Source organism: Eutrema salsugineum, unplaced genomic scaffold, assembly GCF_000478725.1.
Source record: "Eutrema salsugineum unplaced genomic scaffold, Eutsalg1_0 scaffold_7, whole genome shotgun sequence".
Classification (NCBI taxonomy): Eukaryota; Viridiplantae; Streptophyta; class Magnoliopsida; order Brassicales; family Brassicaceae; genus Eutrema; species Eutrema salsugineum.
Window position 1 is genome coordinate 11072325 of NW_006256486.1, and position 20377 is coordinate 11092701.

Genomic DNA, 20377 nt, shown 5'->3' on the forward strand with positions numbered 1-20377 from the left:
GCCAACTCTCTCCAGCAGTCTGCCACGTCAGCGCTGGAGAGAGTACCACACGTCTCTTCAAAAATTTGATGCTCGCGCACTTTGTTATCAACTCATGCCTTCTAGTATTCTTCGTTAAAGTTTTGAAATTACTTCGACATTTATTCTCCATCGCTTCTTCATCCCTTCCCTCAATCATACGAAAATCAGTTCGCTTTACTTTTGTCATCCTAGCATTCTTACTAGAAAATCTACCAGGAGAAAGATCAACACAAATGAGTGCGAGATTGGGTCTTCTTGGCTTTGCCTCTCTTCCATGGAAACCACTAGCAAGGCAATCTGCTTAGTCTATAGAAATAGCTTGTTTCTTCGATTCGATCAATCAACCAACTGCTAAAGTATTTCTTACATTCATTCTCCATTTCAACGAAACCTTGTATCATCCATTCTGGGTTCACAACGAATGCACCGATTATGGTGATTTTATTGATCAATTTCGAGTATTTTTGTTCCCAAGGACTGAGTATGACAGAGAATCTAACATTTATCTTGAAGGCCGTCGATTTCAGGTTGATTATGCCAGTGAGGCCATTAAGGTAACTTCTCAATTGTTGTAGCCACTGAAGCCATTTAGGCTGTCTATTTCAGGGGTTTTCCTTTGTGGAGGAAGAGCGAGAATCAAACTTAGAGTTTTTAAAATTTTTTGTTTCTTAGCTATATCTGGGACATATGTTGATTGGGTGTGTGCACTTTTGTATTCATTGATTCTCGACGCTTTTGAATTGTTGCAGCTTGGTTCTACTGCAGTTGACGTAAAGACAAAAGAAGGAGTTGTTCTTGAAGTCGAGAAGCCAATCACATCGCCCTTGATGATAAATTTCTCCTTTACCATCAAGTCACAAAGAGGAAATTTACCATCAAGGAGTTGTTTTTGTCTTTCTATTGAGTGATGTTGTTAAGCACTGCACTTGTTCATTAACGACTGATTATATTAAACACACATATTACTTATAATAATAATGGGACCAGAATATGTTTAAAATAATTTATTCTTTACCGGAAATATATAAAACTTGAGAGTAATATGCCACAATATATTTTTAAGTTGCATCTATTTATGCCAGTAAGGTATGAGATGTATATTCAGGGCCATCTAACACCATGTGCGAGTGGAGCATTCGAACAGGGTCCTGATTCAAAAAAAAAAATTTCTTTAAGAAATTTCAGTAAAATATAAAAATTAGGGTCTAATTTTTAAAAAAAAATATTTGTATCATACTAAATATATCTTGAATAAAAATTTTGAACAAGGTCTAAAAATAATTTGAAACGGCTCTGTGTATATTACACTGATTTTGAGAACTAATTCAAAATATTTCATTTCGAGTGACAGCGAATTCAAAACATAATATTCACGTATAAATAGGGAATCTATTTATTTTTGTTATAATTTCAGATATGATATATTAATTATAGGAACTAATTTAACTATCTTACAAAAATAATCATGGTAGAATATGCTTCCATCAATTTTTTGATATGTTTATATTTTAAATTGATTTATACTAAACCTACCATTCTAAATATCCTCTTAAATCTTTAAAATCGTTCGAAATTTTGAAGTTCATACCTCTATAGTTTAATGGGAATCTAACGTCAATAAATAAAAATATATACTTCCATGTAGTGCTCAAAAGTATCTCCATAGTAATCTTAAAAAAACATATTTCAATAGATATTAACATTGAATATAGCAACTTCAATAACTACTTTACCAGAAAGATACTCCAGCGGTGAAGATACTACAATTAGCTTTATTTGAGGCAGAAAGTTGGAGGATAGCAAATCAAAAAGAATGCGAAGATGAGATCGAGGTTCCACAGTATCATGACACCTCTAGTACCCAGCCCTTGGTACTTTGAATCCCAACTTGTCAAATCTATGCCTCTTGGATCGATCATGAACCAGTGAGTGGACTAGGGTAGAGCCATACGGATACCATGGGACAAGGGATTTTCGGACTCCGAGGCTGTCGAAGAAGTCTCTCAGCACTTCATGCAAAGATGGATGCTCTTCTTTGGGCTATGCTATGCCTAAGAAACAAACTCTTTTCTTCGATTCTTATCAAGACATATTGCTCCAACTTAGTAACAATGACTGAGAACCCGATAGACTGGCCGACATTCACATCAGAATTATACGCTTTTCAGCATATTCGAGAGACTTTTGAGGCCTTCAACATCATCCATATCCCCTGAGCTTTAACCGTTCGAGCTGATTCTCTTCTTAAAGAGGCGCAGTCGCGTGGTATCTTGTTCTCCCATATAAGTCATACAGAATCGATAGGGAGGACTCCACAGAACCATCATCTTATCGATCAAGACTTGACTTAAGCAGATGGGTAGTCGACAAAAAAGAAAAAAGATAGGAAACCATGTCTTAAATATGATTTGAAACTAAAGTACCTTTATTTCTAGCACAATGGAAAAAGAAAGATCCCACGACCCAACTTATTGAGGGAATAATATTCACTTGTCATGGACTCGGTATCAACCAATTCTTACCACGGTAACCTCTCCAGATTTTCACTTTAGTTTATCCATAGTTTCAAATGCTTATAAATCTAATCATCAAAATGCATGCAGTAGTTTGCCTTATCGGCAGAGCCGTGCTTTATATATGTCAAAAAGGGCATTTGCCTTAGGCCACCAAATTTATTTCTTATTTTAAGCGCATATGTTCTTATAAGTTTATCCAAATATATAAATTAAATGATTTTGTTTTGTTATGTATAGTAAAAAAATATTATGTATATATATATATATGAGGGACAACTATAACAAATATGTTATGATATTTAAAATTACATTTTGTTTAATAAAAACTATAATGTAGTATTAACAATAATTCAATTATATATAAAATTTTTAAATTTGAACATATAAAATAATAATATATTATATAATTTGTCTTAGGCCTCTCTAAAGCTAGGCACGGCATTACTTATTGGTAAAATATCTCTGCATGATACATCAATTGGCTGAGACAACCAACAAGAACAGACAAGCAAAGTCAGTTTTCTTTTCTCAAATCTCTTCTTGGCATCGTCCATTAACTAAAACTCCTTCCAATCCATCACAAACCGTTTATGTACTCATCATTATCTACACAAGAAACTGTTAAACTGAAGCTAACGTTATAACAAAGCTGCAAAACTGTGTGGAGATTTTCTAATATCTTAAAACATCTTCAAGGGTCAGAAAGCGTCTATGAAAACTTGGATCAGATATAAAGTCTTTTGAAAAGTAGAGAACAAAGGTGACCTCGGAAAAATGTTTTTCTCGTCAATCATGCGTCTTACAGAAAAGTTCAATAACTTGATTTGCATAAACTTATTTTTAAAAAAATATATTTAAACACAATATGAGGAATGTAAAGATTCTCAACCTTGGAAAAAGGTAGCTCTCCTTTTCAAAGTCTTAAAACGAGTCGAGGAGTAAAATTAGCCCTTCCAATTCTCTACATGTTGAAACAAGTCAATGTACTTATTTGTACTCGTATGTTTAATTATTGATTCTCATGAGAAATAAAGTTACAAGTGAGTTATATATAGATAAAAAGCATTTTGAATTAAAATAAATACAAATGAAAATAAGACATTTACATTTACTTAAGTTAAAAAAAATTAATACATTTAAAAAATATAAACTTCATAAGCTGAATTATTAATAAATATCTATCTTAAACTTCCATGTTCAATCTCATAAAGTCCTAAGACATTTCCATTATAAAATCTCTATCTTAATTCATATTTTAGTCGATCTCATCCATCTTCTAACATATTTATTTTGAAAAATACATAAAAGAGATTTGGAAGCCTATTTGGATGATAAAGAATTACAACTAACTAGGATAAACAAAACCAACAAGTTATTTAAAGAAAAGTCACAACTCACAACTAACTTGATGGCTCAGCCACTTGATTGGTGAGCAAAATGAAATTAGTGGAAAAACAATTAGGCAATTTCCACAAAAGAAGACAGAACAATCAAATTAACAATATATAAGCTTAAACACAACCACATTTAATCTCTAAAAAACCCAGTATATATAAAAATCCGCGTATGCGCAGGTATTCACCTAGTACTATTAAAAGAAAAGTACATTTATCAGTTATCCTTAACTTTATGTGGCATATTACAAAATATGCCATTAGGATAATATTAAATCATGACCCAAAAAAAAATTAAAACCAAGGTTAAAAGGAGAAGAGGTTTATTATAATCAAAACCAGTGGATCTTATATTTTACCAGACTTTTAAAAACACAACCCATTTATACATTTTCTTTGGTATTTTATGAAGATCTATGTGTTTATCGGATTGCTAATTGGATCCATTTGGTTTTTCTGAATTCTTTAGTAAAAACACTCGGAACTTAATTATTACCTGACTTAAAATAAACGCAACCTGTTTTATTTGTCATTTTACTCTTTACAAGGTCCGCATCTCAATTCAACTTCTAATTGGATCTATTTTGGTTTTTCCTGATTTTTTCCCGTTTTCTGAACTACAACAATACCATATATATCATTGACTTTCGTTGACACTTTTTTTAAAAACATTTCTGACATTATTTGACATACTATTATCTGATTATATTAAACACACAAATTACGTATAATAGTAATAGGACCGGAATATGTTTAAAATAATATTCTCCTTACCTGAAATATATAAAACTTGAGAGTATATGCCACAATATAATTTCAAGTTGCATCTATTTATGTCAGTAAGGTATGACATGGACATTACACTAATTTTGAGAACTAATTCAAAATATTTCATTTGGAGTGACGGCGAATTCAAATTATAATATTCACGTATAAAGTGGAAATCTATCTATTTTTGTTATAGTAATTCAGATATGATATATTAGATATAGGAACTAATTTAACTATCTTACAAAAATAATCATGGTAGAATATGCTTCCGTCAATTTTTTTTTTATGTTTATATTTTAAATTGATTTAGAATAAATCTACCATTCTAAATATCCTCTTAAATCTTTAAAATCATTCAAAATTTTGAAATTCCCACCTCTATAGTTTAATGGGAATCCAACGTCAATAAATAAAAAGATATACTTCCATTTTTGGAGAACTTTGTGGAGGAAGCTAGGTACAAAGCTCCTTTTCTCCACTACTTGTCATCCTCAAACGGATGGACAAACTGAAGTGGTAAACCGTACTCTTTCCACTTTACTTTGAGCAGCCCTTGGGCGTAATATGAAAACTTGGCTAGATTGTATACCCTTTGTAGAATTTGCTTATAACCGCGTGAGGCGCTCAGCTACTAAGCTGTCACATTTCGAGGTTGTTTATGGTACTAACCCTTTGTCTCCAGTAGATTTAAGACCTATAGCACAGGTAGAACCAAAAAACTTAGACGGCCTACGAAGAGGCGAGTTGTTCAAGAAGCTTTATGAGACGGCTCGCGACAACATTGAGAAAAAGACCGATGGCTACAAGAAAGCCGCAGACAAAGGACAAAAGGAAGTCACCTTTGAACCAGGAGATTGGGTGTGGTTGCACATGAGGCCTGAAAGATTCCCTAATCAACGTGCCTCCAAGCTCGCACCAAGAGGAACGAACCGTTCAAAGTCTTAAGCAAAATCAATGACAATGCCTACCGTCTTGATTTGCCAGGTGAGTTTAACATTTCTCACACTTTCAACGTTGCTGATCTGTCTTATTTTGATGCAGGTGAAGAAGTTTTGGGGTCAAAACCTTTTGAAGAGGGAGGGAATGATGTGGACATCGACCCTACCGACCCATCAAACATCGAGAGACACATGCCGGAGGTCCAAGACGGGGCCATGACTCGGTCCAAGATCAAACAAATGAGGAATAAATACAAGAAGGCGCTACACGTCTTTATAAACTCACTGGACCCAAACAACCCCCTGTTACCAGATCTACAAGTCATACACGGTTTAAACGACCTTTGCGGCCAAATCGGGCCCGAGAACATGACTCAAGGAGAAGTCACACCAGACCATCGATTCCCACAAGGCCAATGTAACATCTCTCGACCAACTTTTCATTTAAAAGCTAACAGTTCGAGCAGAATTCCTTTTACAGGCTTAAAACTTGAAGAAATCGGAGATAGCCCAAAAATAGCCGATGCGCAAGAATTTTTAGCCGATAGACGAGAACTTTTATCCGAGAAAATGGAGCCTTAACGGCTAGACCACCCTGACGACAAAATCGACCGTCTTGGAGCTGACATTCCTCGACCAAAATCATCCCCTGAAGCCAACACTCGAGAAAGAATTGAATTTCAACGAGCAGAACAGGAGATTACCGATGCCACACTCGTTTTAGCCGAGAAATGCCATGCAACACAGGCCGAGCCACCAGACGACCTAGAAATGACCAACAAAGGTAATTTCTCTCAACCAAGTGCATATTATAAGACTAATGCATGTGGAATTCTCGCAGGCGAACGAGCAGAATTGGAGTTGCTTCACAACACACCAAGTGGACGCGATAACGAGCTAACCGAGGCCGAGCGACTAGGCATACAAGAAGCGACGGTCATAGAGCTTAAGGGACATGAAGATCAAGATTCTCCGGGACTAGAAGACGCCTCAAGCGACCCAAGCCACAGCAGGCCAAGGCAGGACACTTCAATGAACGACGAGGCCGCACACGACACCAACGAGCCGCGCCACCCAAAGTAAGTATTTCAATTATTTCATTGTGCTTACAGGAGGAGCCAAAATCTCCAGCGACTAAGTGTCAGAGTTAAACGACTCAAGTCATGTAGTTTAAGTCTTTTATTTCAAACTTTCCATTTCTGTAATAAATGAAACGATGAGCTTTGTTTCTTAGACTAGGTTTGTTTTCTTTGAGTTTTATTTACTTAGTCCTGTCGTTTTGAGTCCAGAGTCGAACCCTAGAAGGCTCAAGCTGACGCACCAGTTTATAAGGTTCCTTTGCAGCATTGTAGTCCGCAGACTTTTTCCCATATCAATAAAATATCGAACTTTCTTCAAAGTTTACCCAAGAAGCGATTTCTCTTTGTTCTTGGTTTGTTTGTGCGATTCAAGCAAGCTTTGAGCCTTCACCGTATCAGAGACTCACCATCATTCTGTGTTTTGAACTCACGCCGCCATCACACCCCGTTTAGATCCCACACGAGGGGGCGACCGCGTGCGTGTCAGATCATTCCATCATCGACCATTAACCGAGCTAAGGAGAGGGCGACCGCCTGTCTTAGTTCCCACCCGTATCCTCAGTGTGATAGCCACCACCGGTTCTTACATCATAAAGAGGTGTTATCGCATGGTATCTTGTTCTCCCATATAAGTCAGACAGAATCGGTAGAGGTGACTCCACGGAACCATCATCTTACCTATCAAGACTTGACTTAAGTAGATGAGTAGTCGACAAAAAATAAACTACTTTACCTGTTCAGTCAATAAATCACTGTAATATATTATTATTAACATTTAAGGGAATATATGCTGCGCTCTTCACCGCCATTATGTTTTGAATTGACATTTTATGAAAACCCTAATTATAACTCTATAAATGAAGAAGTTGCAGCAACAATTTTATCACACTGATATTTCTCTCTTATTTTACTTTGTTGTATGTCTTCCCATGGGTATGTCTTCACATGGACATGTGTGTCATTGTAGCAATGTTTTGATAGTATGAAATTTGTCATTTGTAACGACGTATTAATTCTGTCAATACTGCATCAAAATATTAATGAACAATTTAAGTACTTCTAATGTTTTGATCCATATGTATCATATATTGATTTATATAATTTTATATAGAAAATATATGCGGATAAAAGTAATTATGTATATATGTACACAATCTCAACCAGAATACATATATACCATTAATAAAAGTCTATTTCATTATAGGAAAAATTCCATACGTATAAAAGATCTCTGTTACCATAATTATTTCTGTTAGTATCTTAATTTTTATTAAATAATTAATTCGAATGATATACAAGATTTTGAATATTCTTTGATTCCCAATCTTTCAGTTTCCTAATATCTATCATATCTGTACACATTACAAAGAAAACCTTAACACATTCAATATTTCATTCTACATATGTATATGGTTTTCCTTCCCTTAGACACGCTTATTCATAACAAAAAAATCTCTGTTAACAAAGAAATGACGCTTCTTATAGACAAAGTTTCTGATTAAAATCGTTTTACAACAGAATGGACTGTTAGGTTTAAGCTACTTAAGAAGTGGAAGCAGTACACCAGACATCATAGGATTATTCTTGATATGAATCTGGTAGACATAAAAGTATAGTGATATCTCTAAATTTTGTTAATACCAGAAATTTGAATTTCAACTAATTTTTTTATATTTATTTTTTACCTTACAAGGTCATACAATCCAGGTCAGAGTAACAAGGAAATTCATCCGGAATGATGAGAACATACCAAGGGATCATGGTTTGAAACTGAAGATTTAACAGTCATTCAAACATAATTTAGAGATACCATTCAATCATACAACAAAATGATTCAATTCATTGTCTCTACAACAATTAAACCACTTAACAATGTTGAGGGTATGTATCTTAATTGTTGAATAAAGTTTTATTTTCATAAGATATAAATAACTAATAATTATGTCAATGATATATTACTTATATGTAGTTAGAAGAATGTGTTTCAATGGCAGGAGGTGCAGCTTATATTATTAGCCTTTCAAGGTACGTCTTATTCTTTTATATTTTTTTGATTACATAGATATATAAAATAAATTAAGGAAATTTAAAATTATTTGTTCTTAACAGTATATTTGTTATACTATGCATGATTATCAATTAGAAGACTTAAGCATCATGAAGAAATAATTTACATATTATCATATGTCTTTTGTCATAAAGAATTATCTACTTCTTTGACATAGGATTTATTTGTTATTTAAGATCTAATTATTTCATTTAATCTTTCTACGAATATTTTTAGATGTACTTTTTCTTTATCAACTTATAAAGTAATCTTTTTACCATCGACTTATGTTAAGTTAAATTTACAGAGTAGCATAACAATGTAGTTGCCAATTAGATGATTATATAGAATAAATATTATTTTCATTTAATTTTACCTTACTATTTAGTTGCCAAGTACCATATTTTTTATCTTATATGGCCCCAAAACTTATTTTATAAACCGAATTTCAAAAACAAAGCAGAGATGAACACTATATACCTCAAAAACATAAGAAACCGTTCTAGAACTGGGCGACTATTCTTTCTTTAATCAACTTTATGCATGGAGAAATGATTGGGATATCAAGGTCAAAGGTTACAAACATTGGCAGAAAAAAAGACTCCCAAGGATTACCTGGCCTGAACTTCATATTTGTTGACGAAAATGTATGTTTTCTGCATTATATATGTTTCTTTCCTTCGTCACATTATTTCTGTAGGGTTGCAGGATCAACGGCTTTGCTTCAAACATGACCCTATCCTACTTTGACTGGTCTGTCTAGAAGGAAAATGGGTGGAGATGTCTAATTTCTGTTTGATTAATTCAGATTGAGAAGTCTTAGGAATCACTACCAGACACGCAGATCAAATCATCTTTAAAGAAAAAACAATGGTTGGACCTCTCAGACCACTGACAGAAGATCCATTCATATACTTCGTAGAATTCACTAACATTTATAGAAAACCATATGCGCAGTACTATCTTGTTGGTAATATTCTACTTATAACATATATAAATTGATAGTCATATGTGTTGTTTTAATATAACTTTGTTTAGAAATACAATACATATTCATATCTATGTACTTAGTTTTAGTATATATAATCTTTAACTATGTAAACAGATTTGATGGGTGTTCTTGAAACTGCTGGCAATCTCTACACAATGTGCTATCCCGATGGATAAACTGTGCGAGCTCTCAAGTTTACCATTCAAGATTCAGTGTCCGTATATACTTATTTGTTTGTGTCTAATACGAAGTTTTACTATATCTTACTCATATGTAATTTAAACATATACCTTCAACTGCTTTTCATGGGTTCTTTGCTGTTGGCATCAAAGAAAGATGTAAAGGACTAAAAGGTCTATTAGCTATATGCATTTTAACTGACTGGACGGTAAAGAAAATCTAGGTATGTTAACCAAATTAATTTTTCTTTGTACTCATTCTTAATGATTCATTGTTAATATCAATTTCTAATTGTTTATTTTAACTATGTGTAGAGAAATTGTCAATCCATGAACATGAAAATGTTGGTTTTTCCCGCTTTCTCATTGCTCCACCAATTGATGATGTTGCAAAGTTGCAGAACAAGTTAGTAAGCCATAAATTTATTATATATTTTCTAATCATAATGCTTAATCTTTTGATGCTCACTGATATATTGCAGTTTCTAATTTGCAAAATTCTGAAAAGGGTCATGAATTCGTCTGAAACTTTTGGACCTTCGACTATGAGGGATGGATAAAGATGAATCTAACATTGTTAAGGATTTCATATTTTAGTAATCAAGTTTAAGGAGTGATGTCCTCCTATTTTCGATGTCTTGAAACTTATTTTAATTTCTGCTATGCTTTATTTTAACCTAATGGATTAATATCAACATTTGCTTTTTATAATTCAATAAAATTAGACAGATTTCAGATTAAAACTCTGTTCAAACCATTCTTCTAATAATGGGAATATGTTGAAGTTTAAAGTTGGATTCATATCCAATTACCCAAATAGTTTATACGTTTCCTGTTTCCAAATAATTGGTATACAACAATGTTGTATATCTTCTTTAACGCTTTACTTTTCTAATATGTTGGTTTCCATGGGACTTATATTACCCGATCTATTAGTAATGATTAATAATTTCTCAAATTCTAAATTTTTACATGTTTTCCTATTTGGCAATTTTATTTATAGGACAAAAAAACTGTAGTATTGTCTCTTTAAGACTTTTTAAAATTTGGCCACTTTTGGACATAAGTACCCCTTTTTAGAATTACGAAAATTAAAAAAAAAATAGTTTTACAGTCTAAAAATTTTTGGAAAAATCAAAAAGGGAATTACAAAGACATTCCGTAACATAATATTTTTTTAAAAAATTTAAAACATTTGTTTTACAAATATTTTCCGAATTAGTAGAAAGTGCATTCTATAAATCTATAAATTATAGAATAGGCTTTCTACTATTTCATTAGTTTTCTACTAAAAATATAGAATTAGTTTTCTACATTTCTTCTATGTTCTACAAAGATATGAAACCGTATTCTATAAATTTACCATTGTTCTACAGTTTGTAGAATTATATTTCTATAGTTCACTCTTTGCTCTACATCTTAGTAGAATTGCATTTCTACGGAAACTCTTTGTTCTACAACTTAGTAGAATTGCATTTCTACGGAAACTCTTTGTTCTACAATTATAGAATACCTATTCTACAATTCGGTCAAATGAATTTCCGAAAATCTAGGAGCAGATCTAGAGAATATATTACTTTCCTTTTCATAATATTTAATTTTCTAATTAATTTTTTAAAACTTTTTTTTCAATTTACAGAATTCTGTCGCCAATTTTTTTCTTCTCCTCCTCACCTAGCGTTTTTTTCGGGGGGGGGCAACCTACAAACTTTTACGGGGGGGGGCATAATTTTTACGTCTTCTCCTTGTTTTTTCGTACCAACTACCTTAAACTATGTTACAAACCTACGTAACATGTGGATTATGGACTTCTAGTTTGAAGAGAGAGTGGGATTTTATTGTCGATGAAGAGAAAGGAGGAAGATTGATAACTCTGGAATCGAGTACAAGTTTTGAGGGAGTTAAAAATGATGGTGCAGGAGGACTATGGTATCGTCGATCAGCATGTTCAAATCAGTTATCTACCTAGTGATTTGACTGATAAATCAGGGTTTCCCCCAGTCATTATCACAAATGACCATCAAGTTAAAAATTTTGTTGGATATGCAAAAAAAACCCTTTCTGTTCGGCTCTGTGTGACACTGACAGGTCCATCTGCAATTAGAAGCGAACTTGTCAACATTGATTTGAATAAAGAGCCATCTGACTCAGGCAGCGATGAGAAACGGCAGGAAAAAACTGAAGCTTTAGTCTTACAACGGCAAAATGATGGCTGCACAACAGGTGCTCGTAAGTTAGAAGGTCTTGACGAGGATGGTGAAGATATTTTGTTTGGTGAGGAGGAAGAAAAAATTCACTCAGAATCTCGGTGTTGGTTGGTAGACGTTGTCAAGAAGGGGCAACTTTTCAAAAGCAAAAACTATTTGAAAGCGACATTGGAAATATGTGCAATGCAGCACAACTTTGATTACGATGTGAAGAAATCTACAAAAAAATTCTGGTCAATACGCTACAAAGATAGAGTGTGCAACTGGAGCGTTCGTGCAGAATGTTTAGAAAGCTCAACCTATTTCAAAATAAACAAGTATGTTGCTGAACATACATGTGCTCCATCGAAAAAAAACAAAAATCAGTAGAACAGCTTCAACGAAAACAATTGGACTACAGATTATGCATAGGTTTGAAGGTGTTAAAGAAGGGCCAATACCTCGGGAAATCATGGAATTTATGCGAAGTGAGTATGGATGCGAGATCTCCTACCAACATGCTTGGGATGTGTGTGAATATGCAGTTAGTGTTGCTAGAGGAATTCCAGAAAAAGGTTATGGCAAAATTCCCAAATATTTGCACATGTTGAAACAAGCTAATCCGGGTATGCATACTCATTTCGAAACTGATTCCGATAATAGATTCAAATATATATTTATTGCTTTCGGCCAGTCGATTAGAGGTTTCTATAGAGCCATGCGTAGGGTTATTGTTGTTGATGGCACGTTTTTGAAAAGCAAATGCAAAGGTGTGCTGCTTGTTGCTACAGCTTTAGATGGTGTCTCCAGCTTGTATCCAATAGCATTTGGGGTTGTTGATTCTGAGAATGATCGTTCTTGGGAGTGGTTTTTCAGGCAGCTATTGGTCATTATAGCTGATGGGCAAGGTGTAGCTTTTGTGTTAGATAGAAATTTGTCTGTTACTAAAGCACTTGCTAGAGTTTATCCGCACTCTTCACATGGAATTTGCATACATCATTTGTTGAGTAATGTGGCATCCCATTTCAAGACAAAGGGTTTGGTTGGTTTAATTGTAAAAACGTCTAAAGAATATAGGGTTTCTGAATTTGAGAGGCGATTCAATGATATTCGCAACATTAGTCCGCTCGTTGCAAAATACTTGATGGAGGCTGGTGTGGAAAAGTGGGCGCGATGTAGGTTTTCTGGATTAAGATATGACATTCGAACCACTAACCCAGCTGAGTCGCTGAATTCTGTTCTGTTAGCACCCAGAGAGTTTCCTGTCATTCCTTTGTTGGACAGCATCAGAAAAATGTTAACCAAATGGTTTTATGATCGAAGAAGAGTAAGCTCAAAGCATAATGCCCCATTAACTATTGAGATCGGAAAAAAAATTGACAGGAGGATTGAGAAGGGTAAATCACTTCGGGTTCATCCAGTTAGCTTGAATCGATTTTTGGTTAGAGGAGACAAATTCGATTGTGTAGTTGATAACACCGGATTTTTACTATTTTTATGGATCGTTTTAATATCTTATGCAGGTGTTTTAACTCTGTTTTTCAATGGTTTTTAAGTGATTTCTATGTTTTAGAGTTTTTAAAAGACTTTTCAGGAAACTTGGACTAAAGATGTGTAATTTGGAACAAATGAGCAATTTTGGATAAATGCAGACCGTTAGAAGTATGGTACTCGATGGAGACCTTCTCACCGTCTGATCATCTCCGAAATTTGAGACAACATAGAGGAGACAACCAGCGTTCTAATGCAATTGGTTTGGAGACAATCCAACGGTTAGATCTTCAGATATTCCCGATGCACTCAAGACAGAAAATGCAGTCTCGAAGGAGAGCATAGGCCGCGACCGCGGCCAGACCATGATTCCCCGCGGTCAGGACCACCGCGACCGCGGCCAGACAACGTTGACGTCCGAAAGTGACCTAATTGAAGCCCAAGTCCAGCCCACTACTCATTCTTCAAACCCTAGACGTTTCCAACGAATTAGAAGGCTATATATACTCGTTTTAGGTCATTCTAATGACCAAGTCTTGGAGAGAGAGGAGAGAAGAGCCGCACGCCTCGGAGTTGCCATCTTCGGGAGAAGAAGGAGTCGCCGAAGGAGCCACCATCGATCTCCATCTTCATCCTTGTTTTTCGTTCTTTACCTTTCTCTTATTTTATTTCCAGCAAACTACAATACTTCTGTGATGTTTTTATACACTATGATTGAGTAATTCCCTTGTTGGGTTTTAAGGGATTTTTCAAAGGGATTCATGGATTGATTTCTGGTTTGTTAGATTAGGGTTTATCTTTAGAGTTCTTCATCTAAATTTGCGTTTCGTTTATGTGGCTTGGATCGATCATCTAGGTACTGCGATTAGGTTGATTTACTCATCGAAAGTGTTGTTGAATCGATTAACCCTATTTAGATGAACAAATTTTCTTAGACGGCGTGATTCGATCTAAAGCGTTTTGTGAAATTATCAAACTAATTTATCTAGAAACTTAGAGAACTGAATGGGAGTTTAGTAAATCTGAGTGAATTGATTTGTGATTAATACTACGTGAGTAGGTTAGTCTGAGTTTGATTTCAGGAACACATCTATAGAAAACTCTATGTTTGATTCTCTTGTTAGCTATTCTATGATTCCCGGCGAATTCCCTAACGCCCCACACCTTCTCGTATTGATTTGATCTTATTGTTTACTTGTTTTTAAGTTTATTATTTGCTATTTTCGTCACTGTTCACAACCCCCAAACAAACACCCATATTTTCATCTTAGCTCAGTTCTCATCTCAAGTAAACTCGTATTGCAGTTACTTGGTCTTCAGTGCATCGACCCCTAAGTATTACTACGTACATCTGTGCGCTTGCAGAAAACTAGGGTTAAAACCTGAGCACATCAGTAGTTGACTTGAAGCTAAGGACGTGTACTTGTGGGAAGTACACACTGTTAAAAATCCCTTGCAGACATGCCATCAAAGCTGGTTTTTCGGTGAACAAAGAACCACACACACTTACTGATGCAAGGTTTACTATAGCAATCTTAATCTCCTTTTACAATATTCGATTTTTTTCTCTTACATTGAAAATACATTGCATTCTAGGTATACCACTGCCGTATAGAGAATAGCTTACGAAGAAAGCATTAATCCAATAGCCGTTCCCGAGGATGCATGGGTCGTCCCATTGGACATTGAAAATTTCAAAGTTTTTGCACCAGAAACACGGAGAGCAGCTGGTAGACGACTCAAGCGAAGATATGAGACGGTGGAAGACGTAATACGTAATTCACAGGGATCACAGCGGACTAAAAAACATAAGTGTAGTCGTTGTGGTTTGGAAAGACACAAGAGAGGGACATGTGACATGCCTATCTAGGCATCTCTTTTTAGTTTTTGGACGTGTTTGCATTTCTTTTCTCTAGTTGTTTGAACTGGTTGACATTGTTTTTTTTATAATTCTATTTGCAATACAGTTTACCATTTCCATTTTAAAACCATCAAGTGCATTTACGTTGAAAAAAGTACTCATGTAGATTTAAAGACGTAAACTAAACTTGGCTCAAAAGTGCAACATTATTCATCATCAATTATTCCGTAATGGACACCAAAATTCCAAAAAGATGACAGCATTCACCTAGTAGGCAAAGTACCAAACAAAACCACAAACAAAAAAATCGCAGAGATGAAAAGTTGTTTTCTCGCTGATGCCTTCATACATTCTAACTGATGCTCCAAATTCTGATTTTTCTCCACAATCTTCTGAACCTTCTCCATTATGATCTTCTCTGTACTGAAGATTCTTTTCATGTCCTCAAATAACATCAACTGATTCTCCGAAAGAATATTTAATTCTTCCAAATGTGCTTCGTCAGCCCATTTGAAAACATGACTGTAGTCTCCTTGTTTTGCGACCAAGCATTTGTAGAACTTTCGATTTGTATTTGAGTAATTACGTACCGGTGTATGTAGCCAACTCCTAAAACTGATAATCCGATACAATATGTCACATACAACTTTTACAAGACAACATAGATATTACATTTCAAACAACATAGATATTACATTTTAAGTAATTGTTCAGTTATAGATATAACAATACGAAGGAAATCCCAAAACCAGAATTATATTTGGTAGACTAGTAAATCATCGCTTAGAGTTTCTTGTCTTTCGTATCCGGTACACTTCCTGGCGTAAAAAATCGTTTAGGCAAGTCATATCCAATCCTGCGAATAAGAAATACAAGATTACGGAAATGAGTAGCTATCTTCATACATACAACATCACATAAACGAGATTAATGAATAGCAATCAAAGACAATGATGAAAACGAAAAAGATGGTAACAGCCAAAAAAAACTTTCATCACGAGTTAACAAAGAAGTTCCCTTGTATTTTTAAAGCTGTTTTAAGAAAACAAAGAAGTTCAAACCAACCATAGACCACCATGACGACATAAAAGAAAATTAGATTCCTAATGCAGATTCTTAGTTGGGGCTGATAAACAGTTTACAAAGCACCAAGATTCTGCATTGATCAACAAACACAATATAACAGCTAAGAACCTGAGAAACCACCTATGTATAGAGACTGGTAAAAAGCTAATAAACAACTTCATAGTAACACAGTACTCAGAAACAAATGAAACTCAAGTAATATCAACAACAGCAACAACAAATCCAACGATGATCCTTGTAGAAAAAAAGAAAAAAAAAACACTATGAGATACCAAACAAGTGATATCTTGTTTTGAATGGTGTTGCTAGGACATTGCTAAAAAGCTAACGTGTATAGAGTATCAGTCATGTGAAGAGATAGGATTTTTTCAAAAAAAAGTCGATATTGTTTTTCTATGATGTAAAAAACAAAAGCAACTTACAAGAACCTTCCAGGACAATTCCAAAGCGGCGCTGTCTCACAGTCACAGGTCTTACTTCAGCTACACTACCGTAGACTGAAAATAAAACAATAAGAGATGTCGATTCATGCTTTAGAATGAAAAAAATACAGTGAAACAGCATTATTATTCTGAGGGGAAAACAAAAGCAAACAAAAAACAAAACAAAAAAAAATGCTCAAGTCTTTCAAAGACATACAATTTGATTATCGCTTATTCAATTCTAAAGTCTAAGTGCCATTATCCTGGGGAAAACGACCAAAAACAAATAAAAAGTAGAAGAAGTCGAAAAAAACAAGATTTTAAAAGAGTCTCTACGTAATTGGAATAAGCATTTGTGAATTGGATTCAAAGTTTGACCACTCTTAAACTCAATACATACAGGTATACACAAATAACTCCAATTACGGAAGGACAAAACAAAGATGCAGAGTGCACGATTTGATGAGAGGAAAAATGTGGGAGAATCATATATCTAAGTAAAGATCTCTCATAAGCCTCAAAACAAACAGCATGAAGTCGTATTTTCTCATGTCTCAAAACAAATTATGTTTCTTTTCTTTACTCTGCCATTATAAGTCTATTTAAATTATTTTTCCTGCAGCTGTTAAGAAATTAAGTAATGAAAACTACAATGAATCTCATACGCAATGAATTTCGTTAATCAATTAGATGGGTCGGTCGATATTTTGAGAACATTAGAATAGTTCGCAAAACCCAGAAATCATCAACTCTACACAATCCCAAATCAACAAATCATTCTCCCAAAACCCAGAAAACACAATCAATTTGGAATTACACAAACCCTAACAGTTGAAAGATTGAAACAAAATAGCTAAGATGGAGTAGGCAGATGAGATAAGAGGACGACGCCGGTGGATATGACTTACCGGAGTGAAGGTCCACCGGAGACTACACCGGAGGAGAAGAAATCAGCGTCGAAATTTTTTTTTTCTTCGTCGAAGAAGAAATTGGTAGGAGGCGGATTCTACAAAAGTAAATGTAATTTTTTATTAAACTTTTTTGTTAATAATTTAATCTGATTAAAATAAATACTACAGTTTTTTATTATATTGGGTAATTTCAATTTTAAGGGTAGAAGAGGATAAATAAGTTGTAGAAGTATTAATAGGACAATTTTCTAATTAAAATATTAAGGGGACAATAGTAGTGTTTTTTTGTCTTATATTTTTAATTCTTCCTTTCCTATTTTGTTGTAGCAAACACAATCTAATTCTATATTACTTTCTCTACTTGTAATAAATTATATAAGAATTGTCCTAAGGGGTTATTTAGGATTCAGAACTGAACCTGATTACTAGCTACCGATATGTAGAATATGTCGTCAACCATTCCTTATCCTCCTTTCAATTCCTCAATGTGGGAGTTTATATTTGATGCTCGAACATCAAACTTAATCAATTACCTGTAAAAATACCAAATTAAACAGAGACAGTATCATCAATCTCATTTTCTTCCACTTTTGCCCAGAGCAAAATGAATTAACTCCAAATGAAACAAACATGTTGAACCAGATGAAATTATATACGAATCAATCTAAAAATATTATAAAAAACATATACTTACATCGGATGGCTATGAAAACCATAGATTTCCTTCATCTTCAACATGATTTTCCTAATTCTTTAAATCAATTGTTTCTTATATTTCATCGATTCCATCGTAAATTTGTTTTTTGTAATATTCTATAGATGAATACTTAATGAAGTCTAAGCAAATAAAAGTATGTTGACAATTTTGTAATTAGACATTCTTCTCATATTTTTTTTATCTGATTCTTTATGTTTTTAAATTTAACATTTTCTGCTTACATTATTAAATTGAAAATCACTTTTACAATTGTTTAGTATACTTACCATGATATAGATACCTATTTCATTTTAAACATATCGTACTCCAAAAAATTATTGCCTCTTTATATATATTTCCTCGCAAAGAAAAAGAATGGTCAATTAAAAAAATATTTCATAAACTTCTTATAAATAAATAAATATCAAATGTAACATTTCATCATTTTAGAAAAAAAAAACAAAACCTAAGAATGAAGGATTCTATCTTAAATTCAAAAATCACAAATAAATAAACTTCCAACTATTTACTATATTTTTAAAAAAATTCCTAACAATAATCTATATCATAACAATAGCCCATGCACAACACGAATACTATCCTACTGTTACTACTAAATGACATTATAGTTTATTTGAATTGTCGGATGTGTTTTGGTCATTAAATCATCTGAGTCAATCGGCGGGTTCCAGTTTAGGAGCTGATTGAGAAGGAACCGGATTAGTTTGTGATAACCGCGGGTTTAATCAAACTTCACCTGATACGTCGTCGTTTGAAGCTTCGTCTCAAAGCTGAAGAACACAAGGTTTGTGACTGTTAGAGCGTGAGGTCAACGCGAGTCAAATCGGTTAAAATCTTCTGTTACAAGTTGTTGAGAGAGTAGTTGCAAGCATATAGATTCAGTAACAGAGTCTAGAGAGAGAGAGTCTTGTAACGGTGAGGAAATAGGAGAGTTTCTTTCTTGGGTGAGAGAGAGAGAGTTCTCGGGGAGATTTTCCGGTGAGATTGTACGGCGACGTTGTAATCAATCTCTTAGTGGATTCCGAGCAAGTCTCGGCCAGACGTAGGGTCGCGGTTTTGCGCCTGAACTGGATAAATTCTCGCGTGTCGTTTACTTTCGTTCTCGATTCGTGTTTGATTCCGATTCGCATTTCATCACTCGTAATCGATTCAAAGTACGCTTAGCTCAATCGAAATCGGAGATATTCGCAACAAGTGGTATCAGAGCCAGGTTGGGAATACTGGGAAAGATCTAGCTCGAGTATCTCGTTGATTGTTCTGGTGTGTTGAATCTCGGTCACGATGCCTTCCGCTAAGATCGAGATCGAGAAATTCGACGGTGTGATCGATTACAATATGTGGAAAGAGAGGTTGTTCGCAAATCTAGATCTCCTTGGTCTAGTGGAGGCTTATCAGGCTCAAGAACAGGAGCTATCAGAGCCAAAGGCGAAATCCGATCTGAAAGGGAAAGATGTCGAAGCATCTATCAAGTCGGAGACGGATCAGGAATTTGTTCAGAAGCAAAGAAAGGTACGTAGCACTATTGTCACGAGTGTTACGGATAAAATTCTAAGGAAAATCATCAAAGAAAAAACTGCAGTTGGCATGTTGAAGATTCTTGATGAACAGTATATGTCTAAGTCATTGCCAAACAGGATGTATTTGAAGCAGAAACTATATAGTTTCAGGATGAATGAGTCGGTTTCTATTGAGAATAACATTGACGAATTCTTGAGGATTATCACGGATCTAGGTAATGTCATGGTTGAGATACCAGACGAGGATCA

General features: G+C 34.4%; 1 protein-coding gene across 1 annotated transcript; it reads left to right on the plus strand.

The window, feature by feature from the left end:
• The first annotated feature begins 12546 nt into the window (after positions 1-12546).
• On the plus strand, positions 12547-13819 carry LOC112083098. The gene is made up of 2 exons (XM_024150829.1): positions 12547-13449; positions 13775-13819. The coding sequence occupies exons 1-2, from the start codon at positions 12547-12549 to the stop codon at positions 13817-13819; spliced, it is 948 nt and encodes a 315-aa protein (XP_024006597.1).
• Positions 13820-20377: the final 6558 nt, after the last annotated feature.